Source organism: Natator depressus, chromosome 6 (assembly GCF_965152275.1).
Source record: "Natator depressus isolate rNatDep1 chromosome 6, rNatDep2.hap1, whole genome shotgun sequence".
NCBI lineage: Eukaryota > Metazoa > Chordata > Testudines > Cheloniidae > Natator > Natator depressus.
In genome coordinates, this window is record NC_134239.1 from 15,878,473 (window position 1) to 15,902,985 (window position 24,513).

The 24,513-nt window shown below is 51.3% G+C and overlaps 1 protein-coding gene across 1 annotated transcript; it reads left to right on the forward strand.

Moving 5' to 3' along the window:
* The first annotated feature begins 13,837 nt into the window (after nucleotides 1-13,837).
* On the forward strand, nucleotides 13,838-22,808 carry LOC141989720 (zona pellucida sperm-binding protein 1-like). The gene is made up of 11 exons (XM_074956646.1): nucleotides 13,838-14,024; nucleotides 14,758-14,879; nucleotides 15,051-15,675; nucleotides 16,697-16,840; nucleotides 17,659-17,843; nucleotides 17,930-18,027; nucleotides 20,711-20,838; nucleotides 20,931-21,120; nucleotides 21,209-21,359; nucleotides 21,574-21,658; nucleotides 22,657-22,808. The coding sequence occupies exons 1-11, from the start codon at nucleotides 13,838-13,840 to the stop codon at nucleotides 22,806-22,808; spliced, it is 2,067 nt and encodes a 688-aa protein (XP_074812747.1).
* The last annotated feature ends 1,705 nt before the right edge of the window (nucleotides 22,809-24,513 follow it).

Consider the following 24,513-nt stretch of genomic DNA (forward strand, 5'->3'; position numbering starts at 1 on the left):
GTCCCAAATCTTCCATGGCAGATGACTGTAAAATAAGGGAGGGGGAGCAGAAATAAAATCTCTGGAGTGCACTAATGTCTTGTGGTAGCATGTGTCCCTCTGGGGGAGGGAACAGCAGTTGTTGAGGCCAGGCGTCTACTACTGGCCTTGTAGCTCTTCCCCATTCAGCAGCAGAACAGACCTCTCTGCAGGGATAGACACCAGAATAGGATGTGGCATAGAGGACAGGAAGAAGACTGCAAGCTAGCACTAGACAAGGTAAATCAAATGGCTTTCTCTCATCTCCTGGGGTCCTATCTGGGGGCAGGGGAAGCCACTCAGCTGAACTATAGACTTTTTGATTAACTTTACTGTAAATAGCTGGATTCTAACTCCACTGGGCACACAATAAGAACTACTGGCGCTTGCCAGTCTAACATGAAGTCCATGTGAGCAAGCTGGGGGACAAGCCTAAGTCTGGTAATTAGAAACCCTTGTGTCTTCTGTGGGGGCTGTGGCCAGCCCCTAGCTTACAGGAGGTGGAGAAGATTTCCCCATTGTGTTAGTGACTGGGAAACCTGATGCTTCAAGACCTTAAGCATCCTGCCTTACAGCTGGGATCTCCCCCATAACTGGTATCTCCTGCTTCTTGACCCTTAAGCTATATCTACGGGGCACTCCACAGTGTGGCTGTAGTGCGCGCACACCCAGACCTAAATGAGCTAGCTTTCATCAAGCTAGTTGAAATAACAGTAGTGGAAGCATGGACTACACAAGACTAGCTGGGACTCTGGGTCGTACTCCCGTGGGTAGCCTGTGCTGCTGTTGCTCTACTGCTTGATCTGGCTAGGCTACAGGTACCTTGGCTACATCTACACACTCTGTCTACACAGCAATCTACCCTTCTCCATTTGCATTAGTTTCCTTCTATGTCATCTGGGAAACTACAGCCCTCCAGCTCCTCTCCAAATCCCCTTCCAACAGCTAAAATCTTCTCTCCCACTGCTCCTACCATGTCAACATCCTCCACCTACTGTAGAACCTACAGGGACTGTCACACTAACGTGGTGTAACTGTTCTAGCCCCTCTGAGCATCTTCTAGGGTAGCCTACTGAGGGACCGGATCCTGCAGACACTTAATGTGCATGTGGTAATGACTTCATGGGGACTTCACACATGATGGAGTTAAGCACATGCTGAGGGCTGGCCAAGCAACACAAACTGTTCATTAAATGTCAACGTTCAGTCTGCAGTAGGCAAAACCAATGCCTCAAAACTCTTCATGGAAAAAGCAGAAAGACATGTGTATCCTAGAAATGCATGGGCACTCGCCTGAGATCTAGGAGACATGGGTTTGAGTCCCTGCTCTGCCTGACTGGGTGCACCTGTGTACTCCTGCGTCCCAAAATGGAGTGTTGCAAGGCCAGAGTCTTGGACTGTAAGAGGATGGCAGCAGGGATCATGCTTTGCTTACTCTCTGCAAAAAGCATTCTGTGATGGCTTGGCACAATAATGAATGGAAGCCTGGTGGCTTCAAGGTACAAGGCCATGAATTTGCCATTTGCTAAAATTCAAAGTAGTATAAAGATCATGCTGTAGTTGTAAAGGCCTTTGCTTCCGTGCTGAAGTCATGTACTTGGGGACTAACAATGAGAATTATTGCTGAAAGCTGGGCACTCTTCTGCTAGAAGCAACAGAGAAGGAGAAAGAATCATAGAATATCAGGGTTGGAAGGGACCTCAGGAGGTCATCTAGTCCAACCCCCTGCTCAAAGCAGGACCAATCCCCAATTAAATCATCCCAAATCAATTAAGACTTGGGTGTATTGCTTGATCATAGGATGACTCTGAGATTTCACTGTGATGCAGCTGGGAACAAGGCTAACCCAGTCATGGGATACTCAGGTGAGGTATTTCCAGTAGAGACTGGGAAGTGCTAGTACCATTATACAAGGCACTGGTGAGACCTCATCTGGAATACTGTATGCAATTCTGGTCTCCCATGTGTAAGATGAATTCAAACTGGACCAGATATGGAGAAGGGCTACTAGAATGTCCAGAGAAATGGATAACCTCACTTAGGAGAGGAGACTGAAATACTTTTATTTAGCCTAACCAAAAGAAGGCTGAGGAGAGAGAGAGAGATGACTGCTCTCTCTAAATGCATCAGAGGGATAACTATCACAGAGGAATTAACATAAGCACCAACGTGCACACAAGAACAAATGGATATAAACTGGCCATAAACAAGTTTAGGCTTTAGATTAGACAAAAGTTTCTCTCCATCAGAGGAGTGAGGTTCTGGAGCAACCTTTCAAAGGGAGCAGGGTGTTGGGGGGCAAAAAGCAAAACTGGCTTCAAGACTGAGCTTCGTAAGTTTATGGAGGGGATGGTAGGATGAGACTGCCTCCAATGGCACACGGCTGATCTGTGACTGCGAGCTGCAAATATCTCCAATGGCTGGTTACAGGACACTAGAGGGGGAGGGCTCTGAGTTACTATAGAGAATTCTTTCCCCAAGGTATCTAGCTGGTGGGTCTTGCCCACAGGTTCAGGGTCTCACTGATCACCATTTTGGGGAATGGGAAGGAATTTCCCCCATGTCAGAGACCCTGTGGCTGGGGGTTTGCCATCCTTTCCAGCACAGGGCACGGGTCACTTGCAGGTTTAAACTAATGTAAATGTGGGGATTCTGTTTAGTTTTGTCTTTATATCATTATCTGAGGATATCACTAACTCAGACAGAGGTCATGGGTGTATTGCAGGAGTGGGAGGGTGAGGTTCTGTAGCCTGTAATGCGCAGGAGGTCAGACTAGATGACCGTGATGGTCCCTTCTGGCCTTAAAGTCCGTGACAGAAGAGAGACAGGGTTCCCTGAAAGCTCAACAATGGCAGCGGACAGCCACCTATAAGCAATAACGCAACACTGTTATTGCTTATAGGCGATGGGTGCCTGTGACTTTCTTTCTACCAGCTAAATGACTGTCTTTGCTGATTGCATTGTCACATCTTGCACATGAAAGACTTGGTATCATCTTGGCACAGCAGTAAGACATATAATTGCCTTAGGGTACCAGAAACAATCCACAGGGAGTGGTGCAAGCTACAATGTTTGAATCAGGATTGCCAGCACTGATCTGTGCCAGGATCGAACAATAGCAATAAGCTATTTCCTCCAACAACCCAATGGTGTATTTAAATGATACAAAACTGGGGGTCAGTACTGGCTGATGGGCAGTGAAGGGGGGGTGGGCAGTGTGCTTTCCAGGACTGCAGTGATGGAGAGGGAAGGCTTAGCTAACCGAACTACCCTGGAGCCAAAACAATAGGGTGGCAGCAGAAGGACAAGTTTCAGACACAAGGGTGTAAGTTCTGTATTTCTGCTACTGCTGCCTATTAAAATCTTTAAACGGAAAACCCTGGCCATCCCTAATTCTAAAGGCAGGGTGAAGAAGAAGGGAGGCCTCAGTAGCCTACTGAAAGGCCAATTCTGAACATGTATAAAATGTCATTGCGTGGGGTTTCTTCCAGACACAGAAGGTGAGGGATGATTTTCCCCTGACAGAAAAGGCCTGCTTCAAAGTCCATGGGAATCCTTCCATTGACTTCAGGGGCAGAGACACTAGACAGGAGAGAGTTGGAGGAGAGGATGAAACTTCTCCACTTAGGGGAAAAGTGCTGAGTGAGATAGAAAAGTGGCCAAATGTTTCTCCTGCTGAAGTAGGGAGACTTGGGCCTGGTCTACAGTAAGCGGTTATTTCCGAATTAGGCGAGCTACCTCAAAATCAAACTGGTTCCATCCACACGACCAAACCAGTTTTTTCGATTTAAAGGGCTCTTTACTCCGATTTCTGTACTCCACCTCGGCAAGTGGAGTAGCCACACTAAAACTGAGATCGCAGTTCCGGGTTAGAGATACTGTGGACGCAATTTGACAATATTAGCCTCCGGGAGCTATCCCAGAATGCTCCCTTGTGACCGCTCCGGACAACTCTCTGAACTCCGATGCACTAGCCAGGTAGGCAGGAAAAGCCCCGGGAACTTTTGAATTTCCTGTTTGGTCACCATCAGCACAGTCCACCATCACAGGAGACCATGCAGAGTCCACCATCTCAAGAGACCACGCAGTCCCGGATTCGCAGACGAGCTCCAGCTTGGTCCGAACGGGAGGTACTGGATCTCATTGCATGTTGGGGAGACGAATCTCTTCTGGTACAACTATGTTCCAAAAAAAGGAACGCAAATACGTACATTAAACTCTCCACGGCCATGATGGAAAGAGGCTACTCCAGGGACACAGAACAGTGTCGTACATATAATCAAGGAGTTGCAAGCTGAATTCTGTTGCCCGGCCGCATGTGATGGCTTACTCACACCAAAGTGGCAGGCACTTCAGTATGAGAGGCAAAATGAGACCTTGTACAGAAAGAACATGTGCTGTGTATTATGAATTGCCTGTTTCACTGAGAAACAGCGTCCCCTTTGTTCTCTAAACTGTATCTTTTAAAATACTACTCTCCCTTTTTCTTCTCCTGCAGCAGGCGCAAATGTTTCAATGTGGCCCCTATCTACTCTGTCCCAGAGGCTGGTCCAGATTAGAAGGTGGAAAAAATGAACTCGGGACGACGATTGCTGAGCTCTTGCAGTCCTCCTGCATTGATAGGGCCCAGTTGAATGCATGGAGGCAAACAATTGCGGAGTCGCGTAAAGCGTTACATGAATATGAAGAGAGGAAGGATGTGGGCGATGAGAGCAGGCAGGATGCTATGGTCAAGTTTATGGGGGAGCAAACTGATATGCTCCGCTGTATGGTGGATCTAATGTGGGAAAGGCAGCAAGACCACAGACTGCTGCTGCAGCCCCTGGATAACCAACCGCCCTCCCTCCTCCCCAAGTTCGATAGCCTCCTCACCCAGACGCCCAAGAACATGGCGGGGGGCAGGGGGGGAAGGCTGCGGGGACCAACACAGTCAACCCCAGAGGATTGCACAAGCAGCAGAAAACTGGCATATCCTAAATTTTGATTTGGTTTCTGGACTAGTCCTTCCCTCCTCCTCGTCCACCCCCGTAACCCAATACCCCCCTCTAGCTTCTGATTTCTCTCAATGTTTTGTGCAACAACTAATACAGAACGGTTTTTAAACAATTGTGACTTTATTTCCTTTCATATATATATATGGGGGGGGGGGCAGGTAACTTTAAGAGAAACACCAACAACTCTCACAGCGTACCATGGCCGGTCATGAAACTGGCTTTCAAAGCTTCTCTGATGTGCAGCGCGCCCTGCTGCGCTCTTCTAATCGCCCTGTTGTCTGGCTGTGTGAAACTTGTCACCAGGCAAGTTGCCTCAACCTCCCACCCCGCCATAAATGTCTCCCCCTTACTCTCACAGATATTGTGGACCACACAACAAGCAGCAATTACAATTGGAATATTGGTTGTGCTGAGATCTAGCCAAGTCAGTAAACTGCACCAGCGTGCTTTCAAACGTCCAAATGCACATTCTACCACCTTTCTCCACTTGCTCAGCCTAGAGTTGAACTGCTCCTTACTACTGTCCAGGGTGCCTATGTACAGCTTCATGAGCCATGGCATTTAGGGGTAGTCTGGGTCCCTCAAGATAACTATAGGCATTTCAACATCCCCAACAGTAATTTTCTGGTCTGGGAAGTAAGTTCCTTCCTGCAGCTGTTCAAACAGACCAGAGTTCCTGAAGATGCAAGCGTCATGCACCTTTCCAGGTCATCCCACGTTGATGTCGGTGAAACGTCCCTTGTGATCCACCAGTGCTTGCAGCACAATGGAAAAGTACCCCTTGCGGTTTATGTACTGGCTGCCCTGGTGTTCCGGGGCCAAGATGGGGATATGTGTTCCGTCTATTGCCCGCGGCACTTAGGGAATCCCAGCGCATTAAAGCCATCCACAATGGTCTGCACGTTTCCCAAAGTCACTCCCCTTGATAGCAACTGGTCATTGATTGCATTGGCTACTTGCAGCACAGCAGCCCCCACAGTAGATTTCCCCACTCCAAACTGATTCCCGACTGACCGGTAGCTGTCGGGCATTGCAAGCTTCCACAGGGCTATGGCCACTTGCTTCTCAACTGTGAGGGCTGCTCTCATTTTGGTGTCTTTGCGCTTCAGGGCAGGGGACAGCAAGTCACAAAGTTCCATGAAAGTGGCCTTACGCATACGAAAGTTTCGCAGCCACTGGGAATCATCCCATACCTGCAACACTATGCGGTCCCACCAGTCTGTGCTTGTTTCCCGGGCCCAGAACCTGGCCCAACAGCACCATGATCTCCCAATCGCCACATGCCGTGCTGTCTGTGTTCATGGAGAAGCTCGCAAGCGTGGCAATAGCGGGAGAGCAGAGTTGGTGGCAGAAGCTGTGTTGCTCGGTTCACGATGGCCGAGCAGAGTTGAGTTGGAGAGGTGGTTTCATCGTAGCAGGAGAGCAGTAGTGCACCATCTGCTGAAAGCAGTATGGCGTCTGCATGCCAAAAAGGGGCGAAACGATTGTCTGTCGTAGCTTTCTGATGACACACATCCAGAAACACCCGCCAGAATGTTTTTGCCCCATCATGCTTAACTGGGAGCTTAACAGAGAATTCCAATGGGCGGCAGGGACTGTGGGAACTGTGGGATAGCTACCCACAGTGCACGGCTCTGACATTTGATGCTAGCCTTGGTACTGTGGACGCAATCTGCCAAATTCACCCGCTTTAGTGGGGACACAGAAGACCGAACGTATAAAATAGCTTCCGAAAATTCGAATAGAATAATTTTGAAATAATTTTGTACTGTAAACGTACTGAGGGTTAGCAGTGCCATGAGAAAAAGACAGACAGAGCCTAGGAAAACCACCAGCCAAGAGAAGCTCAAGAGGCCTAAGCCTACTGAGGTGTCCTTACATCCCATCCTCAGGTTTCACATAGCTCAGGCTGAGGCCTGCCTCGTTCTGTGGAGCTCCATACTTGGCCAGGTTAGGCTTCTTCAAGGCCTGGTATGAGGCCTCCCTGCTTTTTCACTAGTTTCACCCCTAACTTGGACTCTGCACAGGCCACTAGGGCTAACCCCCTTAATCTTATTTTAAAAGAGCTATAAAATCATTAACAATCATGGGCCTCAGTTCCACACCTCATCAGAACAATGGCACCTCCATCAGCCCCTGGCACCACGCCAGAGCCCTGTTCCAACACTGACTCAGACAGAACGCAGTGACTCCTAGTGAATTAACACCACTGTTTTCTGGACCTCCTGGGTTTTGCCCACAGATCCCCCTACTCAGCACTGAGCAGGCCTGATCCTTCCAAAGGTATGACATGTAATGATAGGTCTCAGCTGGTGTCCCTTATGGGGTTGGTGATGGGATAAAGCACCAGGGTGACTAGGGGCCAGGACTACACCTGTAGAGAGATGACGATGTCACCCGCATGAGGGGAGCTTGGGGATCTGTTGCTCTCTAGTGGCTGGTTCACATGGATGTTAATGAGTGTGCTACAGCCACTCCCTAGAGATGGTTCGTCCTTTTAGAGTAACAGCCGTGTTAGTCTGTATTCGCAAAAAGAAAAGGAGTACTTGTGGCACCTTAGAGACTAACCAATTTATTTGAGCATGAGCTTTCGTGAGCTACAGCTCACTTCATCGGATGCATACTGTGGAAATTGCAGAATACATTATTATATACACAGACACCGTGAAACAATACCTCCTCCCACCCCACTCTCCTGCTGGTAATAGCTTATCTAAAGTGATCATCAAGATGGGCCATTTCCAGCACAAATCCAGGTTTTCTCACCCTCCGCCCCCCCACAGACAAACTCACTCTCTTGCTGGTAATAGCCCATCCAAAGTGAGCACTCTCTTCACAATGTGTATGATAATCAAGGTGGGCCATTTCCTGCAGGAATCCAGGTTCTCTCACCCCCTCACCCCCCTCCAAAAACCACACACACAAACTCTCCTTACAACGTGCATGAAAATCAAGGTGGGCCATTTCCAGCACAAATACAGGTTTTCTCACCCCCCCACCCCCATACACACACAAACTCACTCTCCTGCTGGTAATAGCCTATCCAAAGTGACCACTCTCCTTACAACGTGCATGAAAATCAAGGTGGGCCATTTCCAGCACAAATACAGGTTTTCTCACCCCCACCCCCACCCCACCCCAAAACCCACACACACAAACTCACTCTCCTGCTGGTAATAGCCTATCCAAAGTGACCGCTCTCCTTACAATGTGCATGAAAATCAAGGTGGGCCATTTCCAGCACAAATCCAGGTTTTTTAACCCCCCCCCCCCCACACACACACACACACAAACTCACTCTCCTGCTGGCAATAGCTCATCCAAACTGACCACTCTCCCCACAATGTGCATGACAATCAAAGTAGGCCACTTCCAGCATAAATCCAAGTTTAACCAGAAGGCCGGGGGGGCAGGGGGGGAGGAAAAAACAAGGGGAAATAGGCTACCTTGCATAATGACTTAGCCACTCCCAGTCTCTATTTAAGCCTAAATTAATAGTATCCAATTTGCAAATGAATTCCAATTCAACAGTTTCTCGCTGGACTCTGGATGTAGAAGCCCTCTACACCAACATTCCACACAAAGATGGACTACAAGCCGTCAAGAACACTATCCCCGATAATGTCACGGCTAACCTGGTGGCTGAACTTTGTGACTTTGTCCTTACCCATAACTATTTTACATTTGGGGACAATGTATACCTTCAGATCAGCAGCACTGCTATGGGTACCTGCATGGCCCCACAGTATGCCAACATTTTTATGGCTGATTTAGAACAACGCTTCCTCAGCTCTCGTCCCCTAACGCCCCTACTCTACTTGCGCTATATTGATGACATCTTCATCATCTGGACCCATGGAAAAGAAGCCCTTGAGGAATTCCACCATGATTTCAACAATTTCCATCCCACCATCAACCTCAGCCTGGTCCAGTCCACACAAGAGATCCACTTCCTGGACACTACAGTGCTAATAAACAATGGTCACATAGACACCACCCTATACCGGAAACCTACTGACCGCTATTCCTACCTACATGCTTCCAGCTTTCACCCTGACCACACCACACGATCCATCGTCTACAGCCAAGCTCTGCGATACAACCGCATTTGCTCCAACCCCTCAGACAGAGACAAACACCTACAAGATCTCTATCAAGCATTCTTACAACTACAATACCCACCTGCTGAAGTGAAGAAACAGATTGATAGAGCCAGAAGAGTTCCCAGAAGTCACCTACTACAGGACAGGCCTAACAAAGAAAATAACAGAACGCCACTAGCCGTCACCTTCAGCCCCCAACTAAAACCCCTCCAACGCATTATTAAGGATCTACAACCTATCCTGAAGGATGACCCAACTCTCTCACAAATCTTGGGAGACAGGCCAGTCCTTGCCTACAGACAGACCCCCAACCTGAAGCGAATACTCACCAACAACCACATACCACACAACAGAACCACTAACCCAGGAACCTATCCTTGCAACAAAGCCCGTTGCCAACTGTGCCCACATATCTATTCAGGGGACACCATCACAGGGCCTAATAACATCAGCCACACTATCAGAGGCTCGTTCACCTGCACATCCACCAATGTGATATATGCCATCATGTGCCAGCAATGCCCCTCTGCCATGTACATTGGTCAAACTGGACAGTCTCTACGTAAAAGAATAAATGGACACAAATCAGATGTCAAGAATTATACCATTCATAAGCCAGTCGGAGAACACTTCAATCTCTCTGGTCACGCAATCAGAGACATGAAGGTCGCTCTCTTACAACAAACAAACTTCAAATCCAGAGTCCAGCGAGAAACTGCTGAATTGGAATTCATTTGCAAATTGGATACTATTAATTTAGGCTTAAATAGAGACTGGGAGTGGCTAAGTCATTATGCAAGGTAGCCTATTTCCCCTTGTTTTTTCCTACCCCCTCCCCCCCGGCCTTCTGGTTAAACTTGGATTTATGCTGGAAGTGGCCCACCTTGATTGTCATGCACATTGTGGGGAGAGTGGTCAGTTTGGATGAGCTATTGCCAGCAGGAGAGTGAGTTTGTGTGTGTGGGTTTTGGGGTGGGGTGGGGGTGGGGGTGAGAAAACCTGGATTTGTGCTGGAAATGGCCCACCTTGATTTTCATGCACGTTGTAAGGAGAGTGGTCACTTTGGATAGGCTATTACCAGCAGGAGAGTGAGTTTGTGTGTGTGGGTTTTGGGGTGGGGTGGGGGTGGGGGTGAGAAAACCTGGATTTGTGCTGGAAATGGCCCACCTTGATTTTCATGCACGTTGTAAGGAGAGTGGTCACTTTGGATAGGCTATTACCAGCAGGAGAGTGAGTTTGTGTGTGTATGGGGGTGGGGGGGTGAGAAAACCTGTATTTGTGCTGGAAATGGCCCACCTTGATTTTCATGCACGTTGTAAGGAGAGTGGTCACTTTGGATAGGCTATTACCAGCAGGAGAGTGAGTTTGTGTGTGTATGGGGGTGGGGGGGTGAGAAAACCTGTATTTGTGCTGGAAATGGCCCACCTTGATTTTCATGCACGTTGTAAGGAGAGTTTGTGTGTGTGGTTTTTGGAGGGGGGTGAGGGGGTGAGAGAACCTGGATTCCTGCAGGAAATGGCCCACCTTGATTATCATACACATTGTGAAGAGAGTGCTCACTTTGGATGGGCTATTACCAGCAAGAGAGTGAGTTTGTCTGTGGGGGGGGCGGAGGGTGAGAAAACCTGGATTTGTGCTGGAAATGGCCCATCTTGATGATCACTTTAGATAAGCTATTACCAGCAGGAGAGTGGGGTGGGAGGAGGTATTGTTTCACGGTGTCTGTGTATATAATAATGTATTCTGCAATTTCCACAGTATGCATCCGATGAAGTGAGCTGTAGCTCACGAAAGCTCATGCTCAAATAAATTGGTTAGTCTCTAAGGTGCCACAAGTACTCCTTTTCTTTTCGTCCTTTTAGTTCAGAATCGCCTGGTTTTTGCTCTGAAGATCATGGAGTTTAAATCTCAGTGTGGGCCCAAGCAGGAGCAGTTAAAATTGCAAGCCAGAGATTGACATACAGGGCAAGGGGGTGCAGAACAGTGGGACAGAAGACCAGACTAGCAGCATGTGTGTAGGTCAGAGTTAAGAGTACTAGCAGAGCTGTGGGGGAGGTGTATTTGGCAGCTGTTAGCATCAGGCTCAGGGGCCCGTTCTCCATTCCCCAGAAACAGGAGCAGTTTCTCTACACACCTTGCTTGCCCTGCCGCAAAGATAAAGCATCTTTGAATGAGTTTTACATTCCTCCCCTGATGCCCCCCCCCCGCCCCAGTGTTCACAACACAGCAGGGAAGTGGGGAAGAAGCAGAGACAGAGTTACCAACTCTCATCATGTTATTGTGAGTGATGCAATAATTGTGCTTTTCTTAAAGCTCCAGCTCCTGGAGTCAGGTGAACATACCAGAACGTCAGCTTTCCTTTTTAAAAAAGGGTTTCAAGCCTCATCTTTTTGTTTTATGTTTGTATGGTGCCTGGCCCAATGGGGTCCTGCTCTACGACCGGAGCTCTTAAGCACTGCAGGAATACAAATACATAATAACTGTAGAGACAGAGAAGCTTCAAAGCATGACCTCCGCAGATTCAAAAGCCAGAAAAGCATTTTAAAATAGCCACAAATTTGTTATTTTTAAAATCTCATGATTTTTAAGGGAAGCTCATGAGTTTGGGGGGCCTCATGATTTTTGAGCGCTCAGGGTTGGCGATATTCTCGGCAGTGAGAAGGGCAGAAAGAGCGAGGGAGATGAGACGGGGAGCCCCAACCCCAAAGAGCCAAAAATCAAGAGATTGCTGCAAAAATCATGAGATTTTTCACACCAAAAAATACACTTGAGGGGTTTTTTCATAGGTTCATGGATTTTCAGGCCAGAAGGGACCCTTAGATCAACCAATCTGACCTCCAGCAGAGCACAGACCAGAGAATGTCACCCTGTTACCTCTGCATGGAGCCCGATAACTTGTGTCTGAGTAAAGCGTCTTCCAGACAGGCCGCCTGTGGGCTGGTCTACACTGGAAAGTTAGGTTGACCCAGGTGTGTCCCTCAGGGCTGTGAAAAATTCACCCTCCTGAGAGACGTAGTTAATCCAACCTCTCTCCCAGGGTAGATGCCATGAGCTCACTGGAAGAACTCTGCCATCGTCCTACCTCTCGGAGCGGTGCATTTACGACAGCGTTGCTGCAGTAAGTGTCAGCACTACAGGGCAGCACTGCAGCAGTGTAGACATAGCCTGATCGAGAATCCACCACTTCCAGTGGCCATCTGCTCCAAGGGTTAGTCACCCTTCAAAATGTGTGCCTTACGTCTACCTTAGATTTGGCCATGGACGGTGGGTGAACCACAGGCTTGGGGAGGCTAGCCCCTGGCCCGGCCCACCCCTTGAGCCTGAGGCCCCACCCCAAAGCCCAGAATCCCTCCCTCCCGCGGCTACCAGCCCCCCCTCCCAATCCCAGGTTGCCCAAGCACCACCAGCCCCAAAGCGCCAGGGCACACACACACACTCAGAGCACCAGACAGGCTGCCCCATCAGCCCCGCAGCACTGGGTGGGTGGGCTGCCCCCCAGCACCAGACCACTGGGTGGGCGTCGGGCAGCCCTCCCTTTCCCCCCAGCCCTGGAGAACTGGGTGGTGCGGCCCCAGCCACCCCAAGTCCTAGCCGCCCTAGCCCCAGCCCCAGCCCAGCAGGCTTCCTGGAAGAGGAGCAGCCTGCTTGCCTGGACTGGGGCCAACTACCAGCAGCAGAAGGAGGGGGCCTTGGGCGGTGCATGGGCAGGGCCACGCGGGGCTCTTTGCGGAGGTACAGCCTCCCCAGGCTATTGTACGCATCGTCCATGGATTTGTCTGGCTCCAACTTCCAACCGCTGGATCTTGTTCTACCCTTCTCCACTCGATTAGAGAGCCCTTTAATAGCCAGTCTTTTCTCCCTATGAATGTGCTTGGGCCCTGTACTTGAGCTACTTCTTGATCTCCTTTTCGATAAGCTAAACTGACTGAGCTCTGTAAGTCTCTTGCTAGCCGGCACTTCTTCCAGCCGGCAAATTGCATTTGTGACTCTTCTCTGTATCCACTCCAGTTTTTCAATAACCTAATCACACAGAACAAGAAAGAAAAAGGCCTCATTCAATACCATGGCCACCTGCACACTGACTCGACCTTGTGCCTGCCCGCCCACTTCGAATCATAGAATATCAGGCTTGGAAGGGACCTCAAGAGGTCATCTAGTCCAACCCCCTGCTCAGAGCAGGACCAATCCCCAACTAAATCATCCGATCCCAGAAGGATACACTGACTAGACCCCTCGATTCCAGGCAACTTGGCCTTCTAATTTTGGGGGCACTTGGGGTGTGCTTGAGCCCTGTTTTTAAGCTTTTCTCTGCAACTGTGAGGGCAAGAAACTTACTTTTCTTTTGAATGCACACTGAGGTTCTCAGCTAGTTCCTTGTTTCCAGCAGATGGGGCTTGAAATAAAACATCAGTTACCATGGGACTTGCAATAAAATCCTGAGAGCTGGCAACACTGAAAAGGTAGCATAACAGGAGGATTCAATGGGAGGGGGGTCTTAGGGCTGAAGGGTTCGACGGTTATGTTTCCCTTTCACCCTGAGCTTTGCACTTTTCACCCGGCCCCTCCCCAGCAGCAGGCAGCTCCCCAGGTGTTGCCTCTCTGCTCATCTGATTCACACCCCGCCCCCTCCCCACCACTCACCCTACAAAGCCCCGGTCCCACAGCCTCCCCCCTTATGAGAAGTGGCTGCTAGACAGGGCTTCTTTCTTAGCATCTTCAGCCATGGGGCTGGCCTGTAGGTATTTTGTGGGCTTAGTGCTGCTCTGGTCCCTAAGGATAGCCCTTGGGCAGGGGGACTTCCACAGGATCAGCTTCTCTGTCTTGCAACATGAGTATGACTGTGGAGACTATGGGATGCAGCTGCTGGTCTTTCCCAGCCAGGGCCGCACCGTCCGCTTCAAAGTTGTGGGTAAGTAGCTGCCTGGCTGCTTCATAAGAAAGCTAAGAAGCCTCCTGCTCGTCTGCCCTCTTAAACATGCAGGAGGGTTTTATGGGTCTCCTGTGGAAACCTCTTACTTCTACAGTATGTAATGAGAGCTTTAGGAAGGGAACAAGAAGGTCCTACTCTAGTGCTTCTTGGTGGCCTGGCTGTTACTCTCAAATCTTGAGTACCCTGGTCTCCTGAAGTGAGAGTCTGTGGCTTCTGTCCCCTGGAGAAAAGACTGGAGTTAGCCCTAACCGTTGAATCCAGGTAGTGAAGTCTTTCCTCACAACAGCCTGCTGACCGTGACCCACAAAATAGCAGAGGGTAAAGAGGGAACCCTGCTGGGGGGAGACTGTAAAAGGACATACCAAAATGTGGCTGGGTATCCCAAGCTCGGGTGTAACTCGGCCCTTTGAGCTCCAGACACCTGGATCCTGTGGCCTCTGTGGGCGATCACCTCCCTGTTGTCATGCCCAAACATGGGGTCGGATGGGATGGCCTGGCCTGGCTCAGCCACTCTCAGCACTCCTGGCTCTAGGTCAGACTTGGTAAATGAGGGCCGTCCTGTACCTTTAGAGCTGCTTCCCACCATGCTAAACTCCACTAAACCGAAGGATGTGACAAACCACAGTCACTGTTCCAAACATGGCTACTTGGCTAAGCTTCATCAAGGGCTTTAACTCTTCCTTACCCACGACCTGTATGACTCTCTCCACAGATGAGTTTGGGACACCCTTCGAAGTTACCAACTGCTCCATCTGTCTCCATTGGGTCACATCTGGCGAGCAAGGAGCGATGATCTTCTCGGCTGGCTACAATGGCTGTCATGTCCAGAAGAAGGTGAGGGGGGTTGGCACGCCTCGCCCCAGTGTACCTGAGCAACAACAGAAGCTGGAGATGGGTCCATACCTGCAGTCACAGCAGCCTGTGCAGCTGGGGGGCACTGTGCTTAGCGCCTACAGAGAGTCTGTTAGGCCACAATGCTGACTGATTGGTGTCTCTTTATTGCAGGATGGGCGTAACCACCTGCAGGTCCGAGTGGAGGAACTGCTGAGCGCCAGGGCCATCGCTGCCACCTATGATGTGAACATGACCTGCCCCAAGCCCACTGAACGTGACTTAACCCCAGAGGAGACCATGCGCCATGTGCCGCAGCCGGGCCTGGTGCGCCCGGTGCCCCAGCCGCAGCCGGGCCTGGTGCGCCCGGTGCCCCAGCCGCAGCCGGGCCTGGTGCGCCCGGTGCCCCAGCCGCAGCCGGGCCTGGTGCGCCCGGTGCCCCAGCCGCAGCCGGGCCTGGTGCGCCCGGTGCCCCAGCCGCAGCCGGGCCTGGTGCGCCCGGTGCCCCAGCCGCAGCCGGGCCTGGTGCGCCCGGTGCCCCAGCCGCAGCCGGGCCTGGTGCGCCCGGTGCCCCAGCCGCAGCCGGGCCTGGTGCGCCCGGTGCCCCAGCCGCAGCCGGGCCTGGTGCGCCCGGTGCCCCAGCCGCAGCCGGGCCTGGTGCGCCCGGTGCCCCAGCCGCAGCCGGGCCTGGTGCGCCCGGTGCCCCAGCCGCAGCCGGGCCTGGTGCGCCCGGTGCCCCAGCCGCAGCCGGGCCTGGTGCGCCCGGTGCCCCAAATATATCCTCCACCAAGCAACATAGGTGTGTCGGGGTGTCTGTGACCTCTAACTGGCTTGCGTGCATGTGGGTCCCCTCCAATGGAAGGTTTCATGGTCCACTTCTGACTCCTGTGGTGGTCTTCAGAGGAGCTGAACCTTGTCTCTTGCTTGTGGCTGCCATGTTAGAGCTAGTGTTGACAGTGTTGTAAGCACGATCAAAAATGAGATTCGTTTAGAAATCATGCTGGTTTCCTCCCCCCCCACCCCCAGTTTATTTGAAGGGGAAGGGGTGGCTATTTGCCTTCTGGTTTTTCAAAGCTTTAGGGGAAGGCACTTGCTTCCAAAGTCGGTGAGCTTCTTTGGTGCAAAATCCAGTCTCACATGCACCAATGTGTCCTTCCCATTGGCTGCTCAGAGGGGGTTTCCCCTGTTCCTCCAGTATCCCAGGGTTTGGGATCTGATGTTGTATCCCTTCATATCTCACCCCCACATCTGCTTGCAATCTGTCTCCTTCCCCCCCATGTGTCTCGCACAGGCTCTCCACAGCTCTTAGTCCCTCAGCACTCTTAGAGTCCTGTCTAGCCCTCCCCCTAAACCAGAGTGGCAGCCACTTTGCCTCTAGGTACAGCTAACTGATAAATTGGAGTGGACCACACTGCTGGCTGTGTTGAGGGGGCTGTAGGGTGTGGGTGGGGGCTCTCCTCTGACACAGCAGCAGATCAGGAGCCTGAATTTCCAAGTGAAATGTTAAGCCTGGTATCTGGCTTAATGCAAAGAAGGGCAACCTGCTACATCTGGAGGACAGGGGTGGGGATCTGAGCACAATGCTGTCTGAGGTGGTATGTGGTTTGAGGTTATGGTTGTGGGGGGCAGGGTGAGCTGGGATGGAGGACCACTGTGGGAGCTCTTGCAGCCCTTTGGGGAAGGGGAGGAGGGTTGGACTGGTATTGAGGTCAGCCACTTGTCCAGAGGTCACTATAGATCTTAAAGTCTCTGGGGAAGGGTCTCTTGTGATCCCTTCAGAGGATCTCTAGCTCTCCTTAATCCACACCCTGCTGTTCTAGGGGCCCATCTCACAGAGGAGCAGTGCCGTGTGGTGGCTGGGAAGATGCCCTGTGCGGATGCCCCAGGCCAAGCTGCTTGCTTCCAGGCTGGCTGCTGTTATGATGAGACTGACCTCACTACTCTCTGCTACTATGGCAACACAGGTAGGAGGCCTGGCCTTGTGTCAGCTTATGGAGCCTTTTGCCATCTCTGTCCTGGGAAGCTTGGGGACACACCGTACTTCTCAGATGAGTTTGGTCACCACCTACTAGCATGGTGAACTAGCCTTGGATGCAATGTCTTTGTAACTCTCACCCTAGGCTGCAGCTGGCATCAGTTGTGTGCAAAGGGATTCCTTCCTACATCACGGTCTCTCCTCAGTTGCCCAATGCCTGGCGGATCTTGAGAGCCAACACCAAATGTGTGGTGGCAGAGGAAGAACCATCAGACAGTACAGGCTGGTGCTCCATCATCAGATCGAAGGATAACTCTGCCGGCTCGTGTCTCGTTCCTGCACAACATGAGCTGCAATCATGCTGTGTCAGACAAACCCACTTACCCCCATGGGGCTTCATTTGATAGCTTCCAAAGCCAGAAGGGACCATTGTGATCATTAGTCTGATTTCCTGTATAACACAAGCTATAGACTTTCCCTGAAATAATTCCTCGAGCAGATCTCTCAGTAGACATCCAGTCTTGCCTTATCAGTGATGGAGAATCCACCATGACCCTGGGCAAACCATTCCAAGGCTTAACTACCCTCGCTCTCAGATCTACACCTTATTTAAATACTTAGACTGTAATCAAGTCACCCCTTAACCTTCTCTCTGTCTAAAGAGGCAGAATTTGGTCACTACAAGGCCTGTTTTCTAATATTTCTCATGGCTCTTCTCCAAGCTATCATCCTGAGTGTGGCATGGAACTCTTGCCCAATTCCTCTACCGGGAACATCTATACTTAATCCTGCTCCTTTGTGTTGCAGTCACTGTTCAGTGCCTCCTGGATGGTCACTTTGTTCTGGTGGTCTCCAGGGACATGTCTGATCACCCCATCATCCTGGAGAGTGTCCGGCTAGCCTATGACCAGGCAGGGTGTGACCCCATCAGGATGACTGAGGCTTTTGTGATCTTCCGCTTCCCCCTCATGCAGTGCGGCACCACAGTCCAGGTGAGGGGACACCCACGGGAAGCCAGGGTGAGTGCTCTGCTCAGGGGCTTGGGGGACTAACCTGCCCCATGTCTCCACTCTTCCAGGTGATCCATGACAAACTGATCTATGAGAACCAGCTGATCTCTGGCATCGACATCCGGACTGGGCCAGACGGCTCCATCACCCGGGACAGCACCTTCATGTAAGTTGGCCTGCTCTATTGACTAGCAAGGAAGTGATGGTGAGCAGTCTTCAGCCCTTCCACAGTGGAAGCGTGAGGCCAGATACTTTCCCCTGGCAAAGATCTGATCCATCAATTTTTCAGCAGCCTCTCCTGACCTCCAAAGGACTTGGGGGATGTTCTACAGGTATGGATTCCCTGCAGTCAGACATCCCCTTTTCTGAGTGTGGGGCAATGCACCTGATCCCTAATGGGGCATGGGGCAAAACCTTGCTTTGTGAAGGGAAGGACACTCTGTGCAGCTGACTGTCCAAGAGTCAGGGTTTTACGTTGTCTGATCAAATGCCAACATTGGTCAGCCTCACCTCAGTCCCTGGAAAAATCCTGCAGCAGGTCGAATCAGTTCTGAAGCACTTGGAGGAGAGGAAGGTGATCAGGACCAGCCAAGTTGCATTCACCAAGGGCAAGTCATGCCTGACCAACCTGATTGCTTTCTATGATGAGAACTGGCTCTGCGCATATGGGGAAAGCGGTGGACATGATATACCTTGACTCTAACAAAGTTTGACACAGTATCCCACAGTATTCTTGACAGCAAGTCAAAAAAGTATGGACTAAAGGTGGATCGAAAGCTGGCTAGGTCATCAGGCTCAATGGGTAGTGATCAATAGCTCTGTCTAGTTGGCAGCTGGTATCAAGCAGCATGCCCCAGGGGTCAGTCCTGGGGCTGGTTTTGCTCATCATTAATGATCTGGATGATGGGATGGCTTACACCCTCAGCAAGTTAATGGATGACACTAAATTGGGGGGGAGAGGTAGGTAGGGTCCAGAGTGACCTAGGAAAATTGAGAATTGGGCTAAAAGAAATCTGAGGTTCAATAAGGACAAGTGCAGAGTCCTGCACTTAGGAGGGAAGAATCCCATTTACTGGTACAGGCTGGGGACCGACTGGCTAAGCAGCAGTTCTACAGACAAGGTCCTGGGGATTAGAGTGAACGAGAAGCTGGCTATGAATCAATAGTGGGCCCTTGTTGCCAAGAAAGCTACTGGTATATTGGGCTGCATTAGTAGGAGCACTGCCAGCAGATGGAGGGAAGTGATTCCCCTCTATCCAGCACTGGTGAGGCCCATCTGGAGTACTGTGTCCAGTTTTGGGCCCCACACTACAAGAAGGATGTGGAGAAATTGGAGAGAGTCCAGCGAAGGGCAACAAAAATGATTAGGGGTCTGGAACACATGACTTATGAGGAGAGGCTGAGGGAACTGGGATTGTTTAGTCTACAGAAGAGAAGAATGAGGGGGGATTTGATAGCTGCTTTTAACTACCTGAAAGGTGAATCCAAAGAGGATGGATCTAGACTCTTCTCAGTGATAGCAGATGACAGGACAAGGAGTAATGGTCTCAAGTTGCAGTGGGGGAGATTTAGGTTGGATATTAGGAAAAAGTTTTTCACTAGGAGGGTGGTGAAACACTGGAATGCGTTTCCTAGGGAGGTGGTGGAATCCCCTTCCTTGGAAGTTTCTAAGGTCAGGCTTGACAAAGCCCTGGCTGGGATGATTTAGTTGGGATTGGTCCTACTCTGGGCAGGGGGTTGGACTAGATGGCCTCCAGAGGTCCCTTCCAACTCTGTTAGTCTATGACAAGTAGGCACAGCCAGCCTGACCTGAGAAGGGCTCCATGGGGCCACCCTGAGGGACTAATAACTCCCTACAGGGTTGGTAGAAAGAAAGCTTGGATAACAGTTGGTGGCAAACTTGATGTAAGGACTGTTGCCCCCTTACTAACATTCAGTGGGGTGTCTTGGTTGGCTAGCTCCCAGTACTAAAAGGGGAAGGATGGCAGGGAAATCAGGACCCTGAGACTGACAGTCCTCAGGAACAATGGGGAGAGCCCAATGCTCCAGGTCAGCCTGAATGACAGGGTGGGCAGGCTAATCAGAGAGTCAGGAGGCCGGGGGCTCCCGTCCTCCGTGTGAGCTGGATTTGCCTGGGTCACACAGTCAGGTCATGTGTTTCCTTTAACCTTTCCCATGTTTCCTTCTTTTTAAAATTAATTGTTGATTAAATAACTTGCATTTGCTTTATCTTGTATGTAATGGTCATGGGTCAGAGAAGTGCCCAGTGCAGAGAGAGTACCCTGGGGTGGGGACACCCTAACTCCTGTCCTAGGTGACCACAGCAGGGTTGGGGGTCAAGCTCCTTCAGGAATCCTGGGCCTAGCCTTGTTGGGGTTACGAGGACTCTACCAGACAGAGTGGAAGGGGAGCCCTGAAGGGCAGGGAGACCACTGGGTAAAGGAAGTGGGAGCAAGGACTCAGATCCTTTCGCTAGCCCACTTCACCGGAGTAGTGCAGAAGTCAGGAAAGTTCCCCACAAGAGCGGGACTATTCCCCCGCTTACATTGAGAATGCTGCCAAAAGAGATGTGACTACAAGTAAGCAAGTTCTTCTAGCCTGTCTGAGAAGGCCCCCATGTGGCCGTGCTCGGGCACTTCTGCTGAGTCCCTGAGTTGGAGGGAAGAACATCTGAGTTGCTAAAAGGGTTGATAGACTAGCATCCTTGGATGTCCCCCATCCAAGTACTGATAGGGCCTGACCCTGCTTGTCTCAAGCACTAATAAGGTCACTGCCAGAAACCACGTGGCCTCAATGTGAATTCACAGAGCATCAGCCCCTGTCTCCTCCCTCTGCTCTCTCCTGTGCAGCCTCCATGCTCGCTGCATCTACAATGCCAGTGACTTTCTGCCAGTCCAGGTCGAGGTCTTCTTGCCCCCCACACCTGCTCCAGTCACCCAGGCAGGACCCCTCCGGCTTGAGCTGCGCATCGCCACAGGTAGGTGACCCCTCACTCCAGCACTGAGATCCCATCCCCCTGAAGGACCACAGGTGTCTCAGCTCTGCTCTCCTGCTGCCCTCTCCCCACAGACCCGAGCTACAGATCCTATCTCACAGAGAGAGACTACCCTGTGGTGAAGGTGCTCAGGGACCCTCTCTACATGGAGGTTCGCATCCTGCACAGAACAGACCCGTCCCTGGTTCTGGTTCTACACCAGTGCTGGGCCACCCCAAGCGCTAACCCCCTGCAGCAGCCGCAGTGGCCCATCCTGGTGGACGGGTGAGTGGCTGGGATGGAGGGGGAGCATGGCTTGGGGAGGAGGAAGGCGGTTTCCTTGGTCCACGCTTCTCTCATGTCTTGCTCCCAGGTGCCCGTTCCTGGGAGACAACTACAGAACCCAGCTTGTGCCCGTGGGCCCTGCCTCATCTGAGCTGCCCTTCCCGACTCACCACCAGCGCTTCGTCCTCTCCACCTTTGCCTTTGTGGACTCCGCCTCCCAGGTGGTGCTTGAGGGAGAGGTGAGAAGGGGCCCGCATATAAAGCGGGTGAGGAGGGGGAAGTCGGGGGGGCAGGGGCAGGAGCTCCTATTTCAGTCAGGTCCTGACCTTCAAATTGTCTCTTCTGAGGCGCTGCACATGCAGAACCAAACTGATAGCTGTGGATCTACTTCCTGGCTCCTACCAGCACTGGCCAGTCACTCACTAACTCCATTCTCACTTGTGTGGATTTTAGGTGTACATTTACTGTAGCGCCTCGGCTTGCTACCCCTCTCGGCTGGAGCCCTGCAGGACCATGTGCCCATCAGGAGCTGCTACAAGTAAGTCGGACTGGCTTCATCTGGGCACCAGTGGTCTGAAACCCATGTGGGTTTCTACAAGCTCCCATCCCAAATACCAGAGGACTCACAGTGAACAGAGATCTGCCTGTCCTGCTATATTGGAGGAGGGCAAACTACCACCCACAGGACCATCCTCCCCGGCCCCTGAGTTCCCGGCCAGGGAGGCTAGCCCCCAGCCCATCCTGTGCTGTCCAGCACTCTACTCTGGTAGGGCTGTGAGCTCCTGCTGCTCTGAGCAGCATCATAAGGGGGTTGGCATTGGATAAGGGGCAGAGGGTCCCAGGGGGCAGTCGGGACAGGGGCTGGTTGGATTGGGCAGAGGTTCAGGGGGCATTGGAGTCCAGCAGGGGCTGTCAGGGAGCGGGGGGTTGGATAGGGGTGTGGTCCCAGGGGGCAGTTAGGGGCAGGGGTCCTGGGAGGGGGCAGTCAGGAGACAAGGAGTTGGGGTTTCTGAGGTGGGCAGTCAGGGGGCAGGAAGTGGGAGGGAGCCAGGCTCTTTGGGGAGGCACAGCCTTCCCTACCTGGCCCTCCATATAGTTTTACAGTGCTAATGTGGCCCTCAGGCCAAGAAGTTTGCCCAGCCCTGTGCTATACACTGACTGACTGCAAGGCGTTCAGCCCAGCTCGTTATGTACCTGTACCATGTACTGTAGCGCTAGCTAGGGTATGATGGGCTAACACGAAGAGGTAAATGGCCTAATCTCCTACAACTGCCCCATGTAGGAGACAATACTAGAAATTGCCTCTGGAGAGTGGAGTGTCTGCTGCTCCTGATGAAATGGCCTTTCTTCCCATCTTCTCCCACACTTCAAATAAGCACTTCAGGAAGATCTAATACCTGGTACCACAACCTGTCAGGAGGCCTGTAAGGGCTCATGGTAGAGTCCATGGTGATGCTGCATTTCATCATGATGGGCCCTCTGGTTGTCTGTCCAGCGCACTCACAGCTCCCTAACTCTCTCCATTCCATCTGCCAGGAGGCCGCCGGTTCCTGGATATCAACAATGGGACAGGAGAGCCCCAGGACCTGGTGAGCTCTCCTGGCCCTGTGATCTTCCAGGAGAGCCCTGAGCCGTGGAGAGAGCACATCTATGAGAACAAGGGTGAGTTTTCTGTTAAACCCGAGTAGGACAACTGGCATCTTGCACAGTAACCTGGAATACAGCAAGTCAATGCTGTCTAGGGGGTTCTAATATAAATGTTCATGGGGGGCGGGGGGCTACATGCAGAAGTCACTCCTTGATGATCCATATGTAAGCTAATGCTGGCTGACACCACACCTGTGAGTGCTTCCTATGAGTGGGCCAATGTTGGGTTATTTCCTTATCCTTTGGACATTCATAGGATGTCTCAAAACCCAGCAAACTTGGGGGAGGGGACACTATGGCACCTCAATGGTGACTTGTATGCCCTGAGCCTCCATAGCACTCAATGCACTGGGGCTAGCATTGCCTCAGCCATCCAATAGAAGGCAATCAATGGGATGGTGGTGCTGGCTCACAGTCTAAAAAGTGAGTTGACAATTCAAGTATCTTTCTGATGAAGGCTGGCCTAAGCGGTAGGGGGAGCACCACTGGGGCAGGGAAGTCTAGGTGTCATCTCCACACTTCAGACCCTACAGAAATCTGGATTGTCTTAACCTCTCCTCCTCCAGACCCTGTCTCCAGACTGGACCTGACCCTGGTGCTTCTGGCCATGCTTTCATTGGTGGCTGTGGTTTCTCTCGTTACTGTGACACTACTCCATAGGAGAAGCAGCTGGATGACAAGGTCCCAAATCTTCCATGGCAGATGACTGTAAAATAAGGGAGGGGGAGCAGAAATAAAATCTCTGGAGTGCACTAATGTCTTGTGGTAGCATGTGTCCCTCTGGGGGAGGGAACAGCAGTTGTTGAGGCCAGGCGTCTACTACTGGCCTTGTAGCTCTTCCCCATTCAGCAGCAGAACAGACCTCTCTGCAGGGATAGACACCAGAATAGGATGTGGCATAGAGGACAGGAAGAAGACTGCAAGCTAGCACTAGACAAGGTAAATCAAATGGCTTTCTCTCATCTCCTGGGGTCCTATCTGGGGGCAGGGGAAGCCACTCAGCTGAACTATAGACTTTTTGATTAACTTTACTGTAAATAGCTGGATTCTAACTCCACTGGGCACACAATAAGAACTACTGGCGCTTGCCAGTCTAACATGAAGTCCATGTGAGCAAGCTGGGGGACAAGCCTAAGTCTGGTAATTAGAAACCCTTGTGTCTTCTGTGGGGGCTGTGGCCAGCCCCTAGCTTACAGGAGGTGGAGAAGATTTCCCCATTGTGTTAGTGACTGGGAAACCTGATGCTTCAAGACCTTAAGCATCCTGCCTTACAGCTGGGATCTCCCCCATAACTGGTATCTCCTGCTTCTTGACCCTTAAGCTATATCTACGGGGCACTCCACAGTGTGGCTGTAGTGCGCACACACCCAGACCTAAATGAGCTAGCTTTCATCAAGCTAGTTGAAATAACAGTAGTGGAAGCATGGACTACACAAGACTAGCTGGGACTCTGGGTCGTACTCCCGTGGGTAGCCTGTGCTGCTGTTGCTCTACTGCTTGATCTGGCTAGGCTACAGGTACCTTGGCTACATCTACACACTCTGTCTACACAGCAATCTACCCTTCTCCATTTGCATTAGTTTCCTTCTATGTCATCTGGGAAACTACAGCCCTCCAGCTCCTCTCCAAATCCCCTTCCAACAGCTAAAATCTTCTCTCCCACTGCTCCTACCATGTCAACATCCTCCACCTACTGTAGAACCTACAGGGACTGTCACACTAACGTGGTGTAACTGTTCTAGCCCC